The sequence below is a fragment of the Hibiscus syriacus genome, unplaced genomic scaffold (assembly GCF_006381635.1).
Source record: "Hibiscus syriacus cultivar Baekdansim isolate YM2019G1 unplaced genomic scaffold, ASM638163v2 tig00110788_pilon, whole genome shotgun sequence".
Lineage (NCBI taxonomy): Eukaryota > Viridiplantae > Streptophyta > Magnoliopsida > Malvales > Malvaceae > Hibiscus > Hibiscus syriacus.
In genome coordinates, this window is record NW_024062863.1 from 62012 (window position 1) to 78076 (window position 16065).

Here is a 16065-nt window from a genome sequence, read left to right on the forward strand (position 1 = left end):
ATACGTACGTATATACATGGAAACTTTTCAAGGCTGATTTAAATGGATCGAAAGAAGCTATGTTTCCACAGAAATGAGTCATCGGAAAAGGAAAGAAACAGCGGCATATAAGTGTGGCTGATGCAGTTGGTTCCCGCTATTTATGGAGTCTGTATCGGTTATTTCTTCAATGTTTAAAGAGAAGAAAGAAAGGGGAGAAGGGGAATTTTATGAATATTTTGTGAATGGAAGACGAAGCTTTTCCAACATTAATTTTCTGTTCATAGTACTCGAAGCCGAAACCTTGCTAGCACCTAGATATTCACTGATCAAGAAAATAGGCATCAACCCTGCATGAGAAAATTTGCAATTCCAAGATGGAAGATTGCATTAGGCCGAAGTGAAATATATAATCTTCATTCTCTCTGTTGCTTCTTTTACAGTTTCCTTGTAAAATCAATGATAAACAGAATCGATGAAGGCAATTTCTCTTGAGCTATGCTGGGTTCAACTGAATGGCCTATCAACATGCTACATTATGCATGTTGTAATTTAGTTGATGGGGCTTGTACAAGTTTTCTAGGCATTCAATTTGTATTGCATATACAATGAAGTAGTTCGTCAAGAAGTATACCCCAGAAAATTGACCTGAAACGTGTTTTCCGGCCCCGTACGTATGATCGACCCATAATAGAGCTGATATGAGAAAACAGAGGCGGTGTTATCTCATTAAATCCAAGAACACAAAGTCATTCCAGAGGCTGTGTAGGAGCATTGATGGCAATAGATTCCTCGACCGAGCAAAAATGACACCCATCACCATTCCGAGGAAAATAAGTGGCAACATTCTCGGTACATTAAAATGTGCCAGAGCAAAGACAACTGAACTCACGAGTATGGCGCACCACATGGGCATGTACTTCGTCAATGAAGGGAGAAGGAAACCACGGAAAACAATTTCCTCCCATACAGGAGCACAAACCGAAACTACTACTGCATATAGTGCCATGGCTACTGGATCCCTTGCTAAAATTGACTGCTCGACACTTGAAAGGGTTGCGGGTGTAGAAGGCATAAGAGGCAATAAGCTGAGGTTGAACTGTGATAATCGGTTGACGACAGGAAACATGAGGCATCCAAGCATAACATCAAAAAGCCACTTCCCTTTCAAGCTAAATTTAAACCAATCTGATGGTAGGGGATGAAACCGAGACAGACAGCGGTGGAGTATCGCAATTCCGGCAAGGCCTTCAGTTACATCGGTCACAAGGCTGAAAAAGGCTTGTCCTCTGAATGTTAAGGATTCCTTGCTAAACCCTGACATGTGAGCAGCAAAAGGAATCATCCAAGACCCGATGAACCAGAATGCAGCTACTCAGAGAAGCATAACCTATGCGAGCAAAGAAAATATTATTGTGCAACTGATTGACTCGTTTGTAATTCATCCAGAGTCTGAATGAGAATGATCAGATTCGTTCGTGCACGTAATTCACCCGAAGTAAAACAATCTGATCATTTCAAGTAAAGAAAACTAACAAACCAACCTGCAGAATGGTCTCTGCAGCCCAAGGTACGGTCCACCTGCTACCAACAGCCCCCAATACTGCATCAGCAGCCTGCAAAGTAATTAGCAAACATGTTGAGATATTTGACAATTCCGCCCTACACTCAAATCGTATCACTTAACAATAATCTTATACGTTTTGGACCCAGTTTAATCACTTGAAATGAAAGAAATGATAGAAGTAGGATCACTTGCATTATATGTGTTAAGATTGAGTGTCCACAAATGAGAAACGTTAAAATTTTCTCCGATGACCATAAATACAATCCAAGATTAAACTTTAGTTAACAAATTGATGTCTGACCTATGAAGAGACTGATTGCGATAGATTCAATGAACAGCCGATAACAGAAAACAGGCATAAATATTAAACTGAAAGTACTATCTATTGTACATGTAAACAAATAAACATCAAAGGTTCATTAACCTGAACCAATTAAAGGAAAATGTTACCTCCTGGAGAGTTGATTTCCAATCTCTTCTACCAGCACTAGGCTTCTTGAATTCCAGTTGTACTAATTCTTCGGAGAGAAAATGTTCAATATGTTCAGATTTTGGGTTTTCAGGGAGAACCCCTCATGCCTAAAGCATGAAATTTTCCATTTCTGCAAATTAAAAAACAAAACAAAACCAAAAACGCCTGTGAATTAATAGTACAAATGGCATAGTTTCAATAATATAACCACAATAGACGAGATGCTCAGTTGAACTCAAACGCAATCAATTGATAAAGCTACTAAATTTCCATATCAAGGCCTAGGTAGATCAATCAAGTTTCCAGATACATAATTTCTTTTCCCCCATTTTCTCATCAACCAAGCAGAACCTAACTAACTGTAGTTCAGCTTCAGGGTCAAAAACCAACTTTTAAACAAAGTTTGCATTTAGATTCCAGTTTTGTAAATTCGGACTATTTCCTCTATTTTCTTGTTAGCCAAACATAACCCATTTAAAAATTCCAACTTCAGATTCTCAAAAATCAAAATTTAACATGGGAAAGAAATTAGCTAAACAGAAAGCAGAATGCAAAACACAAAAATGCTTATGCATTAATACTAACCTTATGGGAACAGTAGGAATCAACATGAGGCCCTAATTTCAATAACTGTAATAATTTGCATTAAAGACGCATAATTTTACATGCAATTTGGGAATTGTAAATCAAAATCCCTAATTTGAGATTTTTCGTTTCCAACCGGAGAGTGTCTTTTTCTGGTACGGAGGATTTCAGGGAGTGTTTGGAAAGTAGGAATTTATTATTCTAAGTAATGTAATTTAACTGCGTTCTGTTCGAAAATCAATTGGGTGAAGTATACGAGAGGTTCTTAAGTAATGCTCAAATAATTATTTTAATTATTAAATTTCTTAAAATTATAAAATAATCATTAAATTATTAATTGAACAACATAACATTTTATGATCATAAAATTCGATAAATTTAATAATTATTTTATAATAATTCAATAAATTTAATAAATATCTTATAACAGAATAATCATTTTATCCGCATTTAATATTTTTTTATAATTTTTAAAATTTTAATGATTAAAAAAATCATTTGAATATATTTTAAGACATTCGGTATACTTTATCCAACCAAATTGATTATATGATTTTTTTAAAATATTTTAGTTATAATATTTTTAATTAAAAATTAAAATTTTCTTAAATGACAATTGTAAATATGCTTTTCAGCATTGATTGTTAAGGTTAGATAAGTATTTATATTTTATAATAATCCTAATGTATCATACATATTGTAATCATAGATTAAAAAAATTGATTGATTGAATTATTTATAAGTTACAATCGACCAAATCGGAAATCGGAAATCGAAAAATTAAAATTTCCTATATATTTTTAAAACTTTTACTTATAACTGATCAAATTTGAATAGAAAATCGAAAATTTAACCATTTCTACCTCTCATCTACAATATTCACTCTCTTTATCTACAATATTCCCTCTCTTCATCTATACTACATCCTAGTTAAGCTAAAGTGCATATTAGCCAAATACTCTGCCGCAGTTTGATGCAATCTTGGTCCATTTCTATGGCAGGGGAAGGAATAGACTACCTACTAACATGGTTTCCGAGCACAAGCTGACGATTCAGGTGGGGAAACCGAGTGAAAGCAAGTGTAAATTAACAAACTAGTCGGGACATGAATTTGAAGCACCAAAAAGAAGATATGCAAGTTGCATTCAGATTACTTGCGTCGTCGGTTTCTGACCAGCTCCGGGTTGGCTTTTCTCATCATGGCAACGAACTCGTCGTAGTTAATTCTTCCATCCTGCAGGAAGCAACAGGTACATCAAACATGAAGATCCCATTACAATGGTCAAAGAAACTAAATAACAGTTGGAATGTACTTCAGTGCCTCAATTGCAATAATTTCGTTTAAGTACATTTAGAACATACATACATACATAAACATCTGAAAAGAGATAGAATAAGCATACCCTATCTGTGTCAACTTCAGCAATGATCTCTCTTAATGTTTTTTCATCTTTCATATTATACTTCCGAAGGGCCTGTTCAAGCTCTTCCATTGTTATGTACCTAAACCAAGTTGAAACAGATATGATCGGAAATCACGAGGCTATATGATTCGGTTTGTAAGAAACTGTTATTCACTTCAATATAAGAAAATGGTAAGACTGATTACCCGCTGTTGTCCTTGTCGAAGTGTTGGAAGGCAGCGTATAAGCGTTCTTCCCTTTCTATTCGATTCATGTGCATGGTAGCTGTTATGAACTCGACGTAATCAATCATTCCATTTCCGTCAACATCAGCCTGGAAACATACCGCTTCCATTAGCTGCCATACTTCAGACTTGGAAAGCTTAGTACCAAGTTTATGAAGGCCGGCTTTTAACTCATCAAAGGTGATTGTTCTACTGTAATCAGTGTCCATGGATTTGAACATCTCCTTCAAACCTATAATTTCTTCTTCAGAGAGATTTTCTGCAATTACCTGGAAGAAGAGAAAGAAAGAAAAAAATGGATGAAGACGATAACGATTATGTTGCCGCATTGCTACCATCAGCTAATAGCCAGAGAGTAATAGGGACATCTTTGGCTTGTCTCTTGGAAATGGATCCTTAAAATCCTTTGCATTCCCAGCTTTCAATTTTGGTTAGAACACCAAATCTAGGTTACTCGAACTCGGATATGAGCGCCAGGGACAGGTTAGTGATGGCTCATCCCCAAGTACAGTATCTTCTTTTATTACATGTTATACATGACGGGGAGAGCAATTCACCTTCAGAGCAACTTTCTTGAATTTGTTCATTGCCTTGAATTGCTTCATTCTAGTTAAAGTACTACCTCCATCGAATGGTGGCATCCCACTGAGGAGAGTGTAAAGAATCACCCCGGCACTCCAAATATCGGCTTCAGGTCCATATCGTCGGCGCAAAACCTCTGGAGCTACATAATAAGCACTTCCGACAAGACTCTTGAAAACATCTCCTGCATTAGTAGAGAAAGTTTGACATACGTTCACGCTCGAGATCATATAACGTAGACTAGTTCGAGCTATGTAAACCACAAATGCTCACCTGGCTTAAAAAATACAGAGAGCCCGAAATCCGTAGCCTTCAATGGAGAATCCTCGTCCTTATTCAAGAACAAGAAATTTTCAGGCTTCAAGTCCATATGGATCACACCCATGGAGTGACAATTATGCACCACCATCAAGATTTGCCTACACAAATTAGCGGCCTCCCTTTCTGAATAATGACCTTTCTCTATAATCCGATCAAACAATTCCCCTCCAGCACAGAGTTCCATGATCAGATTCACCGAGTGCCGATCCTCATAAGCTCCCTTCAGCTCAACAATATTCCTATCAACCCAATTACTTAAACCTTTAAGATTATCAAAAACTAAACAGAATTTAGAAAAAGGTTTGAATTGAAGGGGAAACCTGTGGCCAGTGAGATGATGCATGATCTGGACTTCACGGCGGATGTCTTCGATATCATCACGACTGATAAGCTTACGCGTGGAGATTGATTTACAAGCGAACTGCTGCTGAGTTTCATTGTGAGTCACCAAATAGGTAACACCGAACTGCCCGCGGCCGAGCTCGCGGCCGAAGACGTATGTAGACCGGATTTCCTCCATCGGACGGCCGAGAACGCGGCCGATGGGTGGAATGTTGGGGGTAGCGAGGCGGCTTTTGGAGGCGGCGGTGTAAGGGTCGTGGTGGGTTGAATATTTTTGGTGTCTTGACGATGAAGGGCCGGCGGGTTTAGCGTTGGCGCCATTACGGTGGCTTCCGCCGGAATTAGAGTCTGGTTGGGACCGGTCATCGGAGGTGGGGAGACTGTCGCGATTACCCATTCTTACAGAAAAAAGGTGAGTTGGGGCTAGTGAAGGAGGTGAGTCAGAAGGGAATATATTTGTGTCTCTGTCTTGTCGGAAAATGACAATTTAGCAAATTTCTAAATTGGTGAAAGAAAGAAAAGGGAGAAGAATGTTTGACTTCCTAAGAAATGACTAAAATGGGCTTGGATGGGACGGTTTAAGGACAGCGTTTCGATAGGCCGATTTAACCAATGCTATCAATCTAGCTTAAATGGTTGGTTAATTAATTAATTATCTTGAGAAAAATCGTCTTAAATTCACTTTTAATTTATAACTTAAAAATAAATATTAAAGTATACTTAATTCTTATATTTTTTTTCGATTATGTTATTCTGAAAATTTTATTCAATGAATATTTAATATATTTTCTTGTTTTTCAATTTTCACTCCTTTCTTCTTTTAATTTTAATTTTTCAACAAATTTTTAAGATTGCAAAATATGTCTTTTTCCAACTTAAAAGTTGTCGTTCGGATCACCTATATCATCATTGTTCGGTGTTCTTTCAGTCGTTGTCATTATTAAAGGATTCTTCTTTTTTAATCTCTTAATTATTCCGTTTAAATTCTTTTGAGATCAACTAAAAGTATTAGAGTATCGCATCTTTTCATCGTCATTAATACTTTTAATTATCATTTTTTCTCTCTACTTTGTTGGTTTCCTTATATTACTAATTATGTCTATGTACTGTGACCGAAAGAGATTAATGATGATAACTCAAGTTATGATTGGTTTGATCATGAATAATGATGAAATTTCTATTGTTTTTGAAACTTAGATGAAATAATAATGATAAATGGTTCCAACAGTCGTGGCACGATAGTGAAACTTTTTAGTACGATAAATGTTGAGTTTAGTGATAACAACTATTGAAAAAAAGTATGAAATAATGATGGCGCATGTAATCAGAACAATGAAAAGGAAAAAATGAAATTAAAAAAATGTTATGTCAGTTTTATTATTCGAAATTCGGAAGGCGAATGGGTTTTTGGTTTCAACAAAAACATCGACATCAGTTCTATTATCGAAGCCGAGCTTTAGGTATCTATGAAGGACTCCTTACCAAGGGTGTGGGTGAGCAATCGCATGATGCGTGACGGTGTAGGATCTCAAAAAATAAGAAGTTTGAAATAGAGTATATTTATCAGTTGTTGACATTAAGAAGTAGAAAAATATATATATAACAGTGGTTAGATCATTGGGCTCATGACTTTGTTGATCTTAAGTTCGAATCTCGTTAACAAGTAAATTTATTTTTAGGAAAAACAAGTTCAAATTTACACAGAGGCCCCGAAATAGAGTATATCTATCATTTTTTTAAATTAATGAAATTAGTTATTTATTATTTCAGAAAAATAAGTTCGAGATCTAAGGACCCCTTTACAAGAATTTGAATAGAGCCTCCAACAATCTAGCCACGACCTGTTCCTGACTGTTCGTAATCTTAGTCTCACAAGTGTTAGTGCAATCGGACAATTCCCAAGCAATTATGATGTTAACTGAAGAAGACCCTGCTCGTAATCAGCTCTCTCTGGTTCGAACGATTATTGATTTATGTCGCCACAATTGGGTGTTAAAATTCCGATGAATCGTAAGAACTGGAAATAAAGTAGCAAAGTAGATGAACAAGCTGCCCCATATCATCACTTTGACTTGGAAACGCATGATCTCCCCCTGTGGAAGTCGTAAATCTCATTGCCTTAGAAGCTCTGCTTCTGCACATCTCGCCAATGTCTGTTAGCCTAATGTTTTAGGCTCTTTTAAATTAAATAAAAAATAAAAAAACTTAATGATTGCAACGCAAGTTTTAAAAGTTAAGTAAGTAAAACAAAAATTTTCTAAAAGATTAGGGGCTACTAGTTTAGTTTACCCAAGCAATTAAGACATGTAACATACCGCATACGTATATAATATGTGAACAATACGACTCGAAACTAACCAGCGAACTTCAGATTCTTAAACTATTCGATTTTAAATTCTTCTCCAACTAACTCCAATTTGTTCAAAGTTTGAATCCTTGCTTATTATTTGTTATATGTATACATATATAAGATTATATTTTATTCTCTGTTAGTAATTTAGGGTTTGGAGGTTTGGGGATATGAGAGTGTTGAACCTTCCGCAAACGATTATGTTCTCGGACTCCTTTCCCGGCGAACCTTCCGGTTCTGATGACGCTGAAATGGATTTCGGCTTTGCTTTTAACGAAAGTAATTTTTCCGATCGGGTCTTGAGGATTGAGGTCGTTCCGGATTTGCCGGAGGCAAAATCCATCGGTAACTGTTGCTCGTCCATCGTGGATTGGGCACGTAATAGAAAGAGGCGGAGAGAGGATTTCAAGAAAGAAATTGGTTTGTTCTTTCTATTGTCAACATTAATAGTGTATCATAGTACCTGTGTTTGTTTTAGGCTTTGACGATTTTTTTTGTGTTCCGGTCTTGCAGATGTTGCCGTGCAACGTGAGGGGCAAATATTGAATTGTAACTTGCAGAATACTGAGGATGGCACGACGTATGAAAACCGAGATGAAGATGCGGCAGCAATGATTGAAGCGTCGCCTTGTGGAGTTGGATTGAATTGCAATCTAATTGGTAACTAGTAAATGGTTTTGTTTCTTGAATGCCTTCCTTTGTTGTTTATGCTCCGTATCTTCATAAGTTGCTAAAAGAACAAAACAAAAGAGTATGATTTGAAGTCGAATTTGACTGGAAATGAGCAAATGGATAGAGTAAAACCATGGATTCTGGTATCTCAAGGAATGAAACTTGACACACATATGGTCTTTTGTAGGGAATGATATAGTTAATGGCAATGATTCATCCTGGAATATCGATTGTTCGACAGTTCTAAGGGTCAATACCATGCATGTTAGTTCTCCAATTTTAGCAGCAAAAAGTCCCTTCTTTTACAAGGTAAGGGGATGCTGGTTGGTTGGTTTTTTCCTTGTTATTGATTGTCGTACTCATGATTGGCATACTGATTTATGCCTCTTTTTTTACAGTTGTTTTCAAATGGAATGAGGGAGTCAGAGCAGTGACATATAACACTCCGGATACATGCCTCTGGTAAATGTTAACAGTATCAAGTATTTCTCCTATTATCATACCTTTCTTCTTCTTTGCCTTCTTGCCATGAACCCAATGAATTTTGACAGTTTTCATGCAAGAACTGTTAAGTATTTGTGTGGCTTCACTTAAGAATTTGCTGGTGATCTAAATGTCATTATGTTCTTTATTGAGTACTTAGTACTTATTGACAAGGTAACCCTCTGATCAGAAGAAGCAGCTTTCCTGGATCTTCTTAAGTTTGTATATTGCAACACTCTGTCAATTACCACACCTACTGCCGTGCTAGATGTGTTGATGGCTGCTGACAAATTCAAGGTCGCATCATGCATGAGATATTGTAGTCGAATGTTACGGAACCTACCAATGACCTGTGAATCTGCCCTACTGTATTTGGATCTTCCTTCTACTGTTTTAATGGCAGATACTGTTCAGCCACTGACAGATGTAGCAAAGCAATTTCTTGCCGCAAGCTACAAGGACGTAACCAAGTGAGTGCTGTTATTATCTACCATATTAGATGATCGAGTAGCTTGTTGTCTGTATCAACAATGTCGGGTTTTTTCCCGCCATACATGAATGCATATGCAGCATTTAAATTTTTTGTTTCCTTCAAAACATGTTGTATCAACTAATTTGCTCTTTTTTCCTCAGGTTCCTGGATGAGGTACTCAAGTTGCCTCTTGGTGGTATAGAGGCAGTTTTTTCCAGTGATGATCTCCAGGTAGCTTCAGAGGATTCCGTGTAGATGCTCGATTTCGTCCGAGGGCTTTTATCGGAGGCTTCGTATCCAGCAAACGATACAAATTTGGACCAGTAGGAGCCCAAATCAGCCCAAAACAGCAGTGTTGATTGGAGACTTCAGTCCACGTGAAGTCCTGCACAACAAGAACAGTTAGCAAGCGAAAATGAGGGGAAAGTAGTGTTTGATCGTGGGAATGATATTGAGCACTCAAAAAAAAAACTGTAAAGAGTCAGTTTTGAGGGGGAATTAACCGCTAGAAATTAAAATAGGGAAAAGCATTGTAAATAGGGGGACCATTGGAAATACAAGGGGAACCCGAGCAGAAAAAAAAGGAAAGAAACGAGAGAAAAAACACAGAACAAGGGGAGTCTCTCAGGTCGGCAACCAGGAATTAACGAGAAGGTTTCCCAACAATCATTCGAAGGGGGCTCTCAAACAGGGGACGAAAACAGTAAAAAAGATGGTGGTCTCAATCTTTTCCTTCGAATTTACAGCAGAAAATCAATGTAAAAGAGAAAAGAAAGGGCAATCCATCATTGTATTCAAAAATCGGGAAAGCAATAGAAAACACGTTTTGGGTTTGAGGTACTCTCTTTTGGTTTGTTTCCATTTTCCCGATTTTTGTGTGTACTGGTATTGTTTTCAAACCAAGGTAAATATGAAATAGAATCAGGAGAAGATTGTTTACCCGAGTCGTGCGTAACAGGGGTTGGTGTTCGAGCGTTGAGGTTTGTCCGAGAGACCTGGCACATGGGTATGAGGTTTAGTTTTAGATCGTGATTTCAAAATAGAGTGAGAATAAAGGGAGGTAGGGTGAAGATCATTTACCTTTACGTTGAGTCACGGGGCGTGTGCATGGTGGCCGGATTTGGGATTGGAGTCTCGGTCGTGACTTGTGAATGGGGGAGATGAAAAAGAGATATAGAGGGAGGGTAGAGAGATGAGAGGAACGGCTGGGTTGTTTAGTTTAGAGTTAGGTTAGGTTTGTTATTTAGGTTGGATATATTAAAATTTTAGGGTTAATTAGTTTTTAGCCACCGAGTCCTTAGAGTGTCGTTTAATCCCTATAGTTTTTGTGTTTATTTTCATTTTGGTCCCCAAACCGAATGTTTTCCTGTTTCCAATTTTGCATCTTTATTTATGCGTTTTAATTTCAGTCCCAAATGTTTATGTTATTTAGTTTTTTTTATTTTAGACATTTAACTTTGAATTGTTGCATGTTCGTTTAGTCCATAAATCAACATTTGCATGTTATAGTTTTGTCTCTTTATTACCCGCATCTAATTTTAGCCCTAAGTATTCTTGTATTTAATTTTTGCTGTTTTAGACATTAAACTGTTAATTTTCGCATGTTACATTTTAGTCCCTAGGTAGAAGTTTGCATGTATCTAATTATGTCTATTTATTTTATGTTAATTTTCGTCTAAATATTGATTTGTTCAATTTATATTGTTTAGATATTAGACTTAAGGTTTTTGCATGTCACATTTAGTCATGAGTATGTTATTTTAAGTTTATGTGATGTTGCATATTTGGCATAACATTTTCTCGGTTTTCATTTTTTTTTTGGATAAGTCGGTTTTCATTTTAGCTTTACAGGTGGTCTTAGTTTTATGTTGATATTGGTATATGTAATGCATTGATAGGTTTTTTTTGTGGTCTTTGTTTAATAGTAATTTAGCTTTAGATTTATTTACTCATTTATTTAATCGCATGTTTAATTAATTTTTATATGACATCATTTTTGCATAATTTGCATGATAGCCTCACTTGCATAACTCGACATATTCATAATTGGATAAGGGTAATATTTTTAATTTAAAATTGTTATAAGTGGGCAGTCATAACTGATTTGAGGTCCGCTTTTAATGATTTTAAAATAAAAGTGTATCTCGAAGTGAACCAAAAAATTGATTCGTCACCTAAAATTTGGGAACGAGAGAAAAAGAAATGTTTGTTTATTTAAATATCGAGAAAATGTTGTATATCTTTAAGATCTGGTCTCGATATTTGTAAATAATCGAACATTCTTTATCTTTCTAAAATGACTTGGTAATTTAATTTAATTTGTTTGAGTGTTTTTGAATGTTTTAAATTTACATTTTATTTATAGGATCAAAAATCAAAAAAATTCGAATTTGTAAAGTTCATTGCAAAGATGTTAATTAATCGACTGGTACCGATTTAGGGCGTTTGGGGGTGCTAATCCTTCCCCACACGTAAACCGACTCCCGAACTCGGATTTTGGTAACGTAGACCTCAATTGTTGTTTAATAAAATTAATTTTTATTTAAAATGACAAAGCATTTTTGGGTGCCCAATCACACCCTAATCAAATATTGGTGGCGACTCTTTGAACCGTATTTTTCGATCGTAAAGGAAATTCAAATTTTTTCGAAACGAGAGGTCTTTTAAATCGCATATGTTTTTAAAATAAAAAGAGACAATTAAGAATTAATGTGGTTTTTAAAATCTCACCTTTTTTTTACCTTTTCACTTTTTAGAAAAAATCGTTTCGACAGCTTGGCGACTCTGCTGGGGACGTAATTTTTTTTAGAGAGTCAAGCCGATAGTCGATTAATTAATTTTCTTGCAATTGAAAATTACAAATTCGTTTTAATTTGATTTTGATCCCTGTTTGGTTTTTAATAAGTTTTGTTGTATTTGATTTTTTTTAAAATTTAATTTGATTAACAATTAAATAGTTGTACTAATTTGTTTGCTAATGATTTCAGATTAATGTGTGAATTTAGGAAATTTGAGTGTTTATTGTGTTTTTTTCGCTTTCCTTACACACTGCACAGTTGCATTTTCATGACATGAGCTAAAACCCCGCTTCGTCCTAATTAAGTAGGAGTGAGACTATGCCCTCGTGTGGTTTTCACCTCCGCATGGGATAGTGGATCGCTCCTGGAGCTCACGCCTTATGGTCCTCGTGATGGTAATCACCTCCGCATGGACATAAGGAGGTGTGTTCTCTCGAAATTGAACTCGATCACCTAAAGCCTGTGATGGGCCAGGATTGAGGGTTTGGCAGCCCAATGGGGCACCGACAAAAACAATTCGAGAACCTATTACTTTAGAACCGAACCCAACATATAGTGAATATAGAGCCCGAACTTAGGTTGAGCCAAACCCGAACCTTAAGAATCCGGTGAGGAGGGTACACAAGGAAAAGCTTTTTTGAGTCATTTATTTTCGTTTTTTCGAACAAGCTGCGAATTAGATATCATGCGGTTAGGTTTTCTTTTTGTGAATAACGAGGCATGGGGGTAGATATCATATTGGGTAGGATCTGGTAAAGTATAATTGGGTAGCCAGCATGTGGGTAGGATTCTTGAACAAATTATTATCCCGATTTAATGTTTATGTTTGCTAACGATCTTGTTGTCTGTCTTGTTTCTTTTCTGTTTTGCATTGCACTATCCATTACATGGTGTTGATTTGGGATCGATGTCCATATAGAAGGCCAGTAATATGGAACGAACGGTTCAGAAAGATGTTGAAGACAATGCCGATGTTCTGAGGTGGTCGGAACAGTCCCAACTGACCAATGGGGACAGCGTGATGCCAGGATACGTGTCGGAGTTATTTGGTTATACTCACATTAACGTGCGTCAGAATGATCTAAGTGAGCTAAAGGAGATATAAGGAAGATGGACAGTAGCCGATAATGAGATGTTTTATCAGTTATACGGCGATATTCCTTATCTTCTGGATGTTCCTATTGATCGAAATCTATTTAGGGCATTGGCGCAGTTCTTGAATCCTGCTTATAGCTGTTTCACATTCGGTAGAGTGGATATGACACCAACAATAGAGGAGTATCAAGCTTTGATCCGTTGCGAGGTCCCATATAGATAGATATACCAAGTTGCCAGTCACTCCTTCATTTAAGAAGAAATTATTATTGATGACCGGGATGAGTGAAGATTGGGTAGTTAGAAACATCAAGAAGAAGGGAGACAGTGAGTGCATCTCTTGGTCTGCTTTGAAAGAAGTAATTTCTCATCATTCTGATAAGAGAAAGAAGCTTGACTTGTTTGCTTTAGGGATTTATGGGCTTGTTATTTTTCCAAAAGTGCTAGGATATGTAGACGTATCAGTCGTTGACCTGTTTGAAAGATTAGACAAGCGCGTGGATCATGTTCCAGCTATTCTAGCTGAGACGTTCCGATCTTTGAGTTCTTGTAGGTGCGAGGGAGAATGACGCTTTATAGGATGTGCGCCTTTGCTGATAGTGTGGATTCTGAGTCATTTCAAAATGTTGAAAGGGCACCAGGACGAGTATTCTAGCGGTTTTCTCACTTTGAAGGATTTCTTTCTAAAGATGGCATGGGGGTTTTACCGAAGAAAAATGGATCATCATTCAAGGATATCAGAGATGGTGATATTTTGTGGCGAGCTTCGTGGAATACCTCTTGGATTACTTTACCGATGTGGAGAGCGGGATTGGGTTCCTTTGCCAGGTATATGGGGTTCTGTTGGGTATGCACCGCTACTAGTTTCAGACAATATGGATCGAGGCAGTTCATTCAGCCACGTGGGACTGGTAGGATCGGATTTGCATTCAAGGAGATCAGTATAAGGGTAAAGTTAAAGGGGTTGCTGAGGCCTGGAAGCAAACTCGTTGCGTGAATTTGTTCACCTATGATCTCGAGTTATCTCAAGAGTACGAGCAGTGGAGAAGCGGTCGAGTAAACAACAACATCCCGATAGTGAATCATGAAAATATTCAGCCGGTGGAGGAACAGTTGAGAGTGGTGTCATCTCCATTAGAGTTAGCCAAGCGCGATTTCGAACAGAACGGAGAATGGGATGACTTTACAGAAGCTAGAAGATGAAGTGTATCAAAAGGGATTGGAGATTGACATTCAGAAGAGTAGAGCAGATCGAATTGAAAAAATAGAGAAGCAACTTCGGCTAGATTTTGACGATCTTCGGTCAACTTATCAGCGAATTGTAAAAGCTCAGACAGGTTCTAGCTCGAGTAAGTCATCTGTCGAATGGAGGCAAGAGGTGGCGAGCCTCAAAAGAGTAGCCGGAGAGAGTCAAGAAGAGCTCAAGCAAAGCAGGCACCAAGTGAAGATTTTATCGAAAGAAAAGGATTCTTTAGAGCAGCGATTACAAAAGAGTCAAGCTCATAATGAGAAGTTGAAGGAGAAATTTCAAGTTTAGAGATTGCATTACGACGATACTGAAACAGGGAAGGTAGCTCAAGCCATGGGGAAGTTGAGAGTTTGAAAAAACAAGTGAGTGAGCTTGAAGCCATGGTTCAAGATTTTCAGAGGCAAGCAAGTGAGCTATCGATAGTTCCTTATGAGGGGGATATACAATGGCGTTTTCGATGGGAGCGAGCTCAGGCGAGAGTTAAGCAAAGAAAAGATCTTATTGCTTGTTACTTAGGACACGCGCAGAGAATAGCTCAATATTTGGTCATTTTATCCGAGGAAGCTGCTGATGTGACTGAAGAACTGGATCCCGAGGCTGAAGAAAACCAGAAGATCGTGAAGTTGCTAGCACATGTACAACAAATAGGAGAGATGGTGCAGATTTATTTGTGATGTTTCAACTTTGTAATTGAACGTCGTTCTAATATAAAGAGTTGTTCTAAGGAGTCCAGGATCAACACTCTGCATTTTGCATATGCATTTAATACATTTAAATTTTGCATCGCATTTTTTCATTCATAATCATATATTCATATTCATTAATAAATATCATGATAACAAAATGACTCTGTGACAGAGTAATACTGGAAAAATCCCAAGCATACCTACAGAACCAGGAAGAAAGTTATGGAGGAAACTTGCCCAAATGAGAAGGCTCAGTTGAGTTACAAGATAATATCAAGAAAATGCAAGAAGATATGATGAATGCCCAAAGGAGATGTTGCCAAGTTTGCGAGTATGTTAGAAGGAAGAAATCCAAAACATGAGAAAAAGCCCTATGCCAGAAGGGTAACTGAGGACCCACTTCATCATCCAGGGTTAACCCCAGAACAATCCAGAACGTTCAAGTGACCCCTATTCATGTCGGGAAGGTGCACATTAATCCAGTCGGTGCTTCTGTTAACGTACAACCTGGATCTAGTTCATATCAGGAAGAACATCAATATCAACAAGTTCCAGACCTTGATAAAGAAGCCAAGAATGACCAAAACAATCCGTTGGAAGAGAAATGGAAGCAGTTAGAAAGAGAGGTCAGAGCCATGAAGGAAGATACCAGTGTCTATGGATTTGACGCAAAGGAGTTAAGTCTAGTTCCTGATCTGGTCTTGCCTCCAAAGTTTAAAGTTCCTGACTTTGAGAAGTTGATGGTACTAGGTGTCCTCTGCGCA

The 16065-nt window shown here is 37.3% G+C and overlaps 2 protein-coding genes and 1 pseudogene across 2 annotated transcripts; 1 reads left to right on the forward strand and 2 right to left on the reverse strand.

The window, feature by feature from the left end:
* Positions 1-394: 394 nt before the first annotated feature.
* On the reverse strand, positions 395-3593 carry LOC120140911 (annotated as a pseudogene).
* On the reverse strand, positions 3492-5951 carry LOC120140912 (calcium-dependent protein kinase 3-like). The gene is made up of 6 exons (XM_039155908.1): positions 5475-5951; positions 5107-5393; positions 4809-5017; positions 4213-4520; positions 4007-4106; positions 3492-3837 (listed from the first exon to the last, which is right to left on the reverse strand). The coding sequence occupies exons 1-6, from the start codon at positions 5891-5893 to the stop codon at positions 3754-3756; spliced, it is 1407 nt and encodes a 468-aa protein (XP_039011839.1). The 5' UTR covers positions 5894-5951; the 3' UTR covers positions 3492-3753.
* A 1900-nt stretch (positions 5952-7851) lies between these two features.
* Positions 7852-10318, forward strand: LOC120140657 (BTB/POZ domain-containing protein At2g46260-like). Its single transcript, XM_039155625.1, has 6 exons — positions 7852-8266; positions 8360-8506; positions 8706-8827; positions 8917-8980; positions 9192-9471; positions 9635-10318. Exons 1-4 carry the CDS (start codon positions 8017-8019, stop codon positions 8950-8952), a joined length of 555 nt encoding a protein of 184 aa, XP_039011556.1. The 5' UTR covers positions 7852-8016; the 3' UTR covers positions 8953-8980; positions 9192-9471; positions 9635-10318.
* The last annotated feature ends 5747 nt before the right edge of the window (positions 10319-16065 follow it).

Excerpts from the sequence above, each read along its gene's own strand:
- LOC120140912 (XM_039155908.1), bottom strand. The coding sequence starts at position 5,893 with ATGGGTAATCGCGACAGTCTCCCCACCTCCGATGACCGGTCCCAACCA. Across the intron at positions 4,521-4,808 it reads TCAAGAAAGTTGCTCTGAAG|GTAATTGCAGAAAATCTCTC; the intron begins GTGAATTGCTCT and ends CTCTTCTTCCAG. Across the intron at positions 3,838-4,006 it reads CTGAAGTTGACACAGATAGG|GATGGAAGAATTAACTACGA; the intron begins GTATGCTTATTC and ends TGCTTCCTGCAG.
- LOC120140657 (XM_039155625.1), top strand. The coding sequence starts at position 8,017 with ATGAGAGTGTTGAACCTTCCGCAAACGATTATGTTCTCGGACTCCTTT. Across the intron at positions 8,507-8,705 it reads ATTGAATTGCAATCTAATTG|GGAATGATATAGTTAATGGC; the intron begins GTAACTAGTAAA and ends GGTCTTTTGTAG. Across the intron at positions 8,828-8,916 it reads AAAGTCCCTTCTTTTACAAG|TTGTTTTCAAATGGAATGAG; the intron begins GTAAGGGGATGC and ends CTTTTTTTACAG.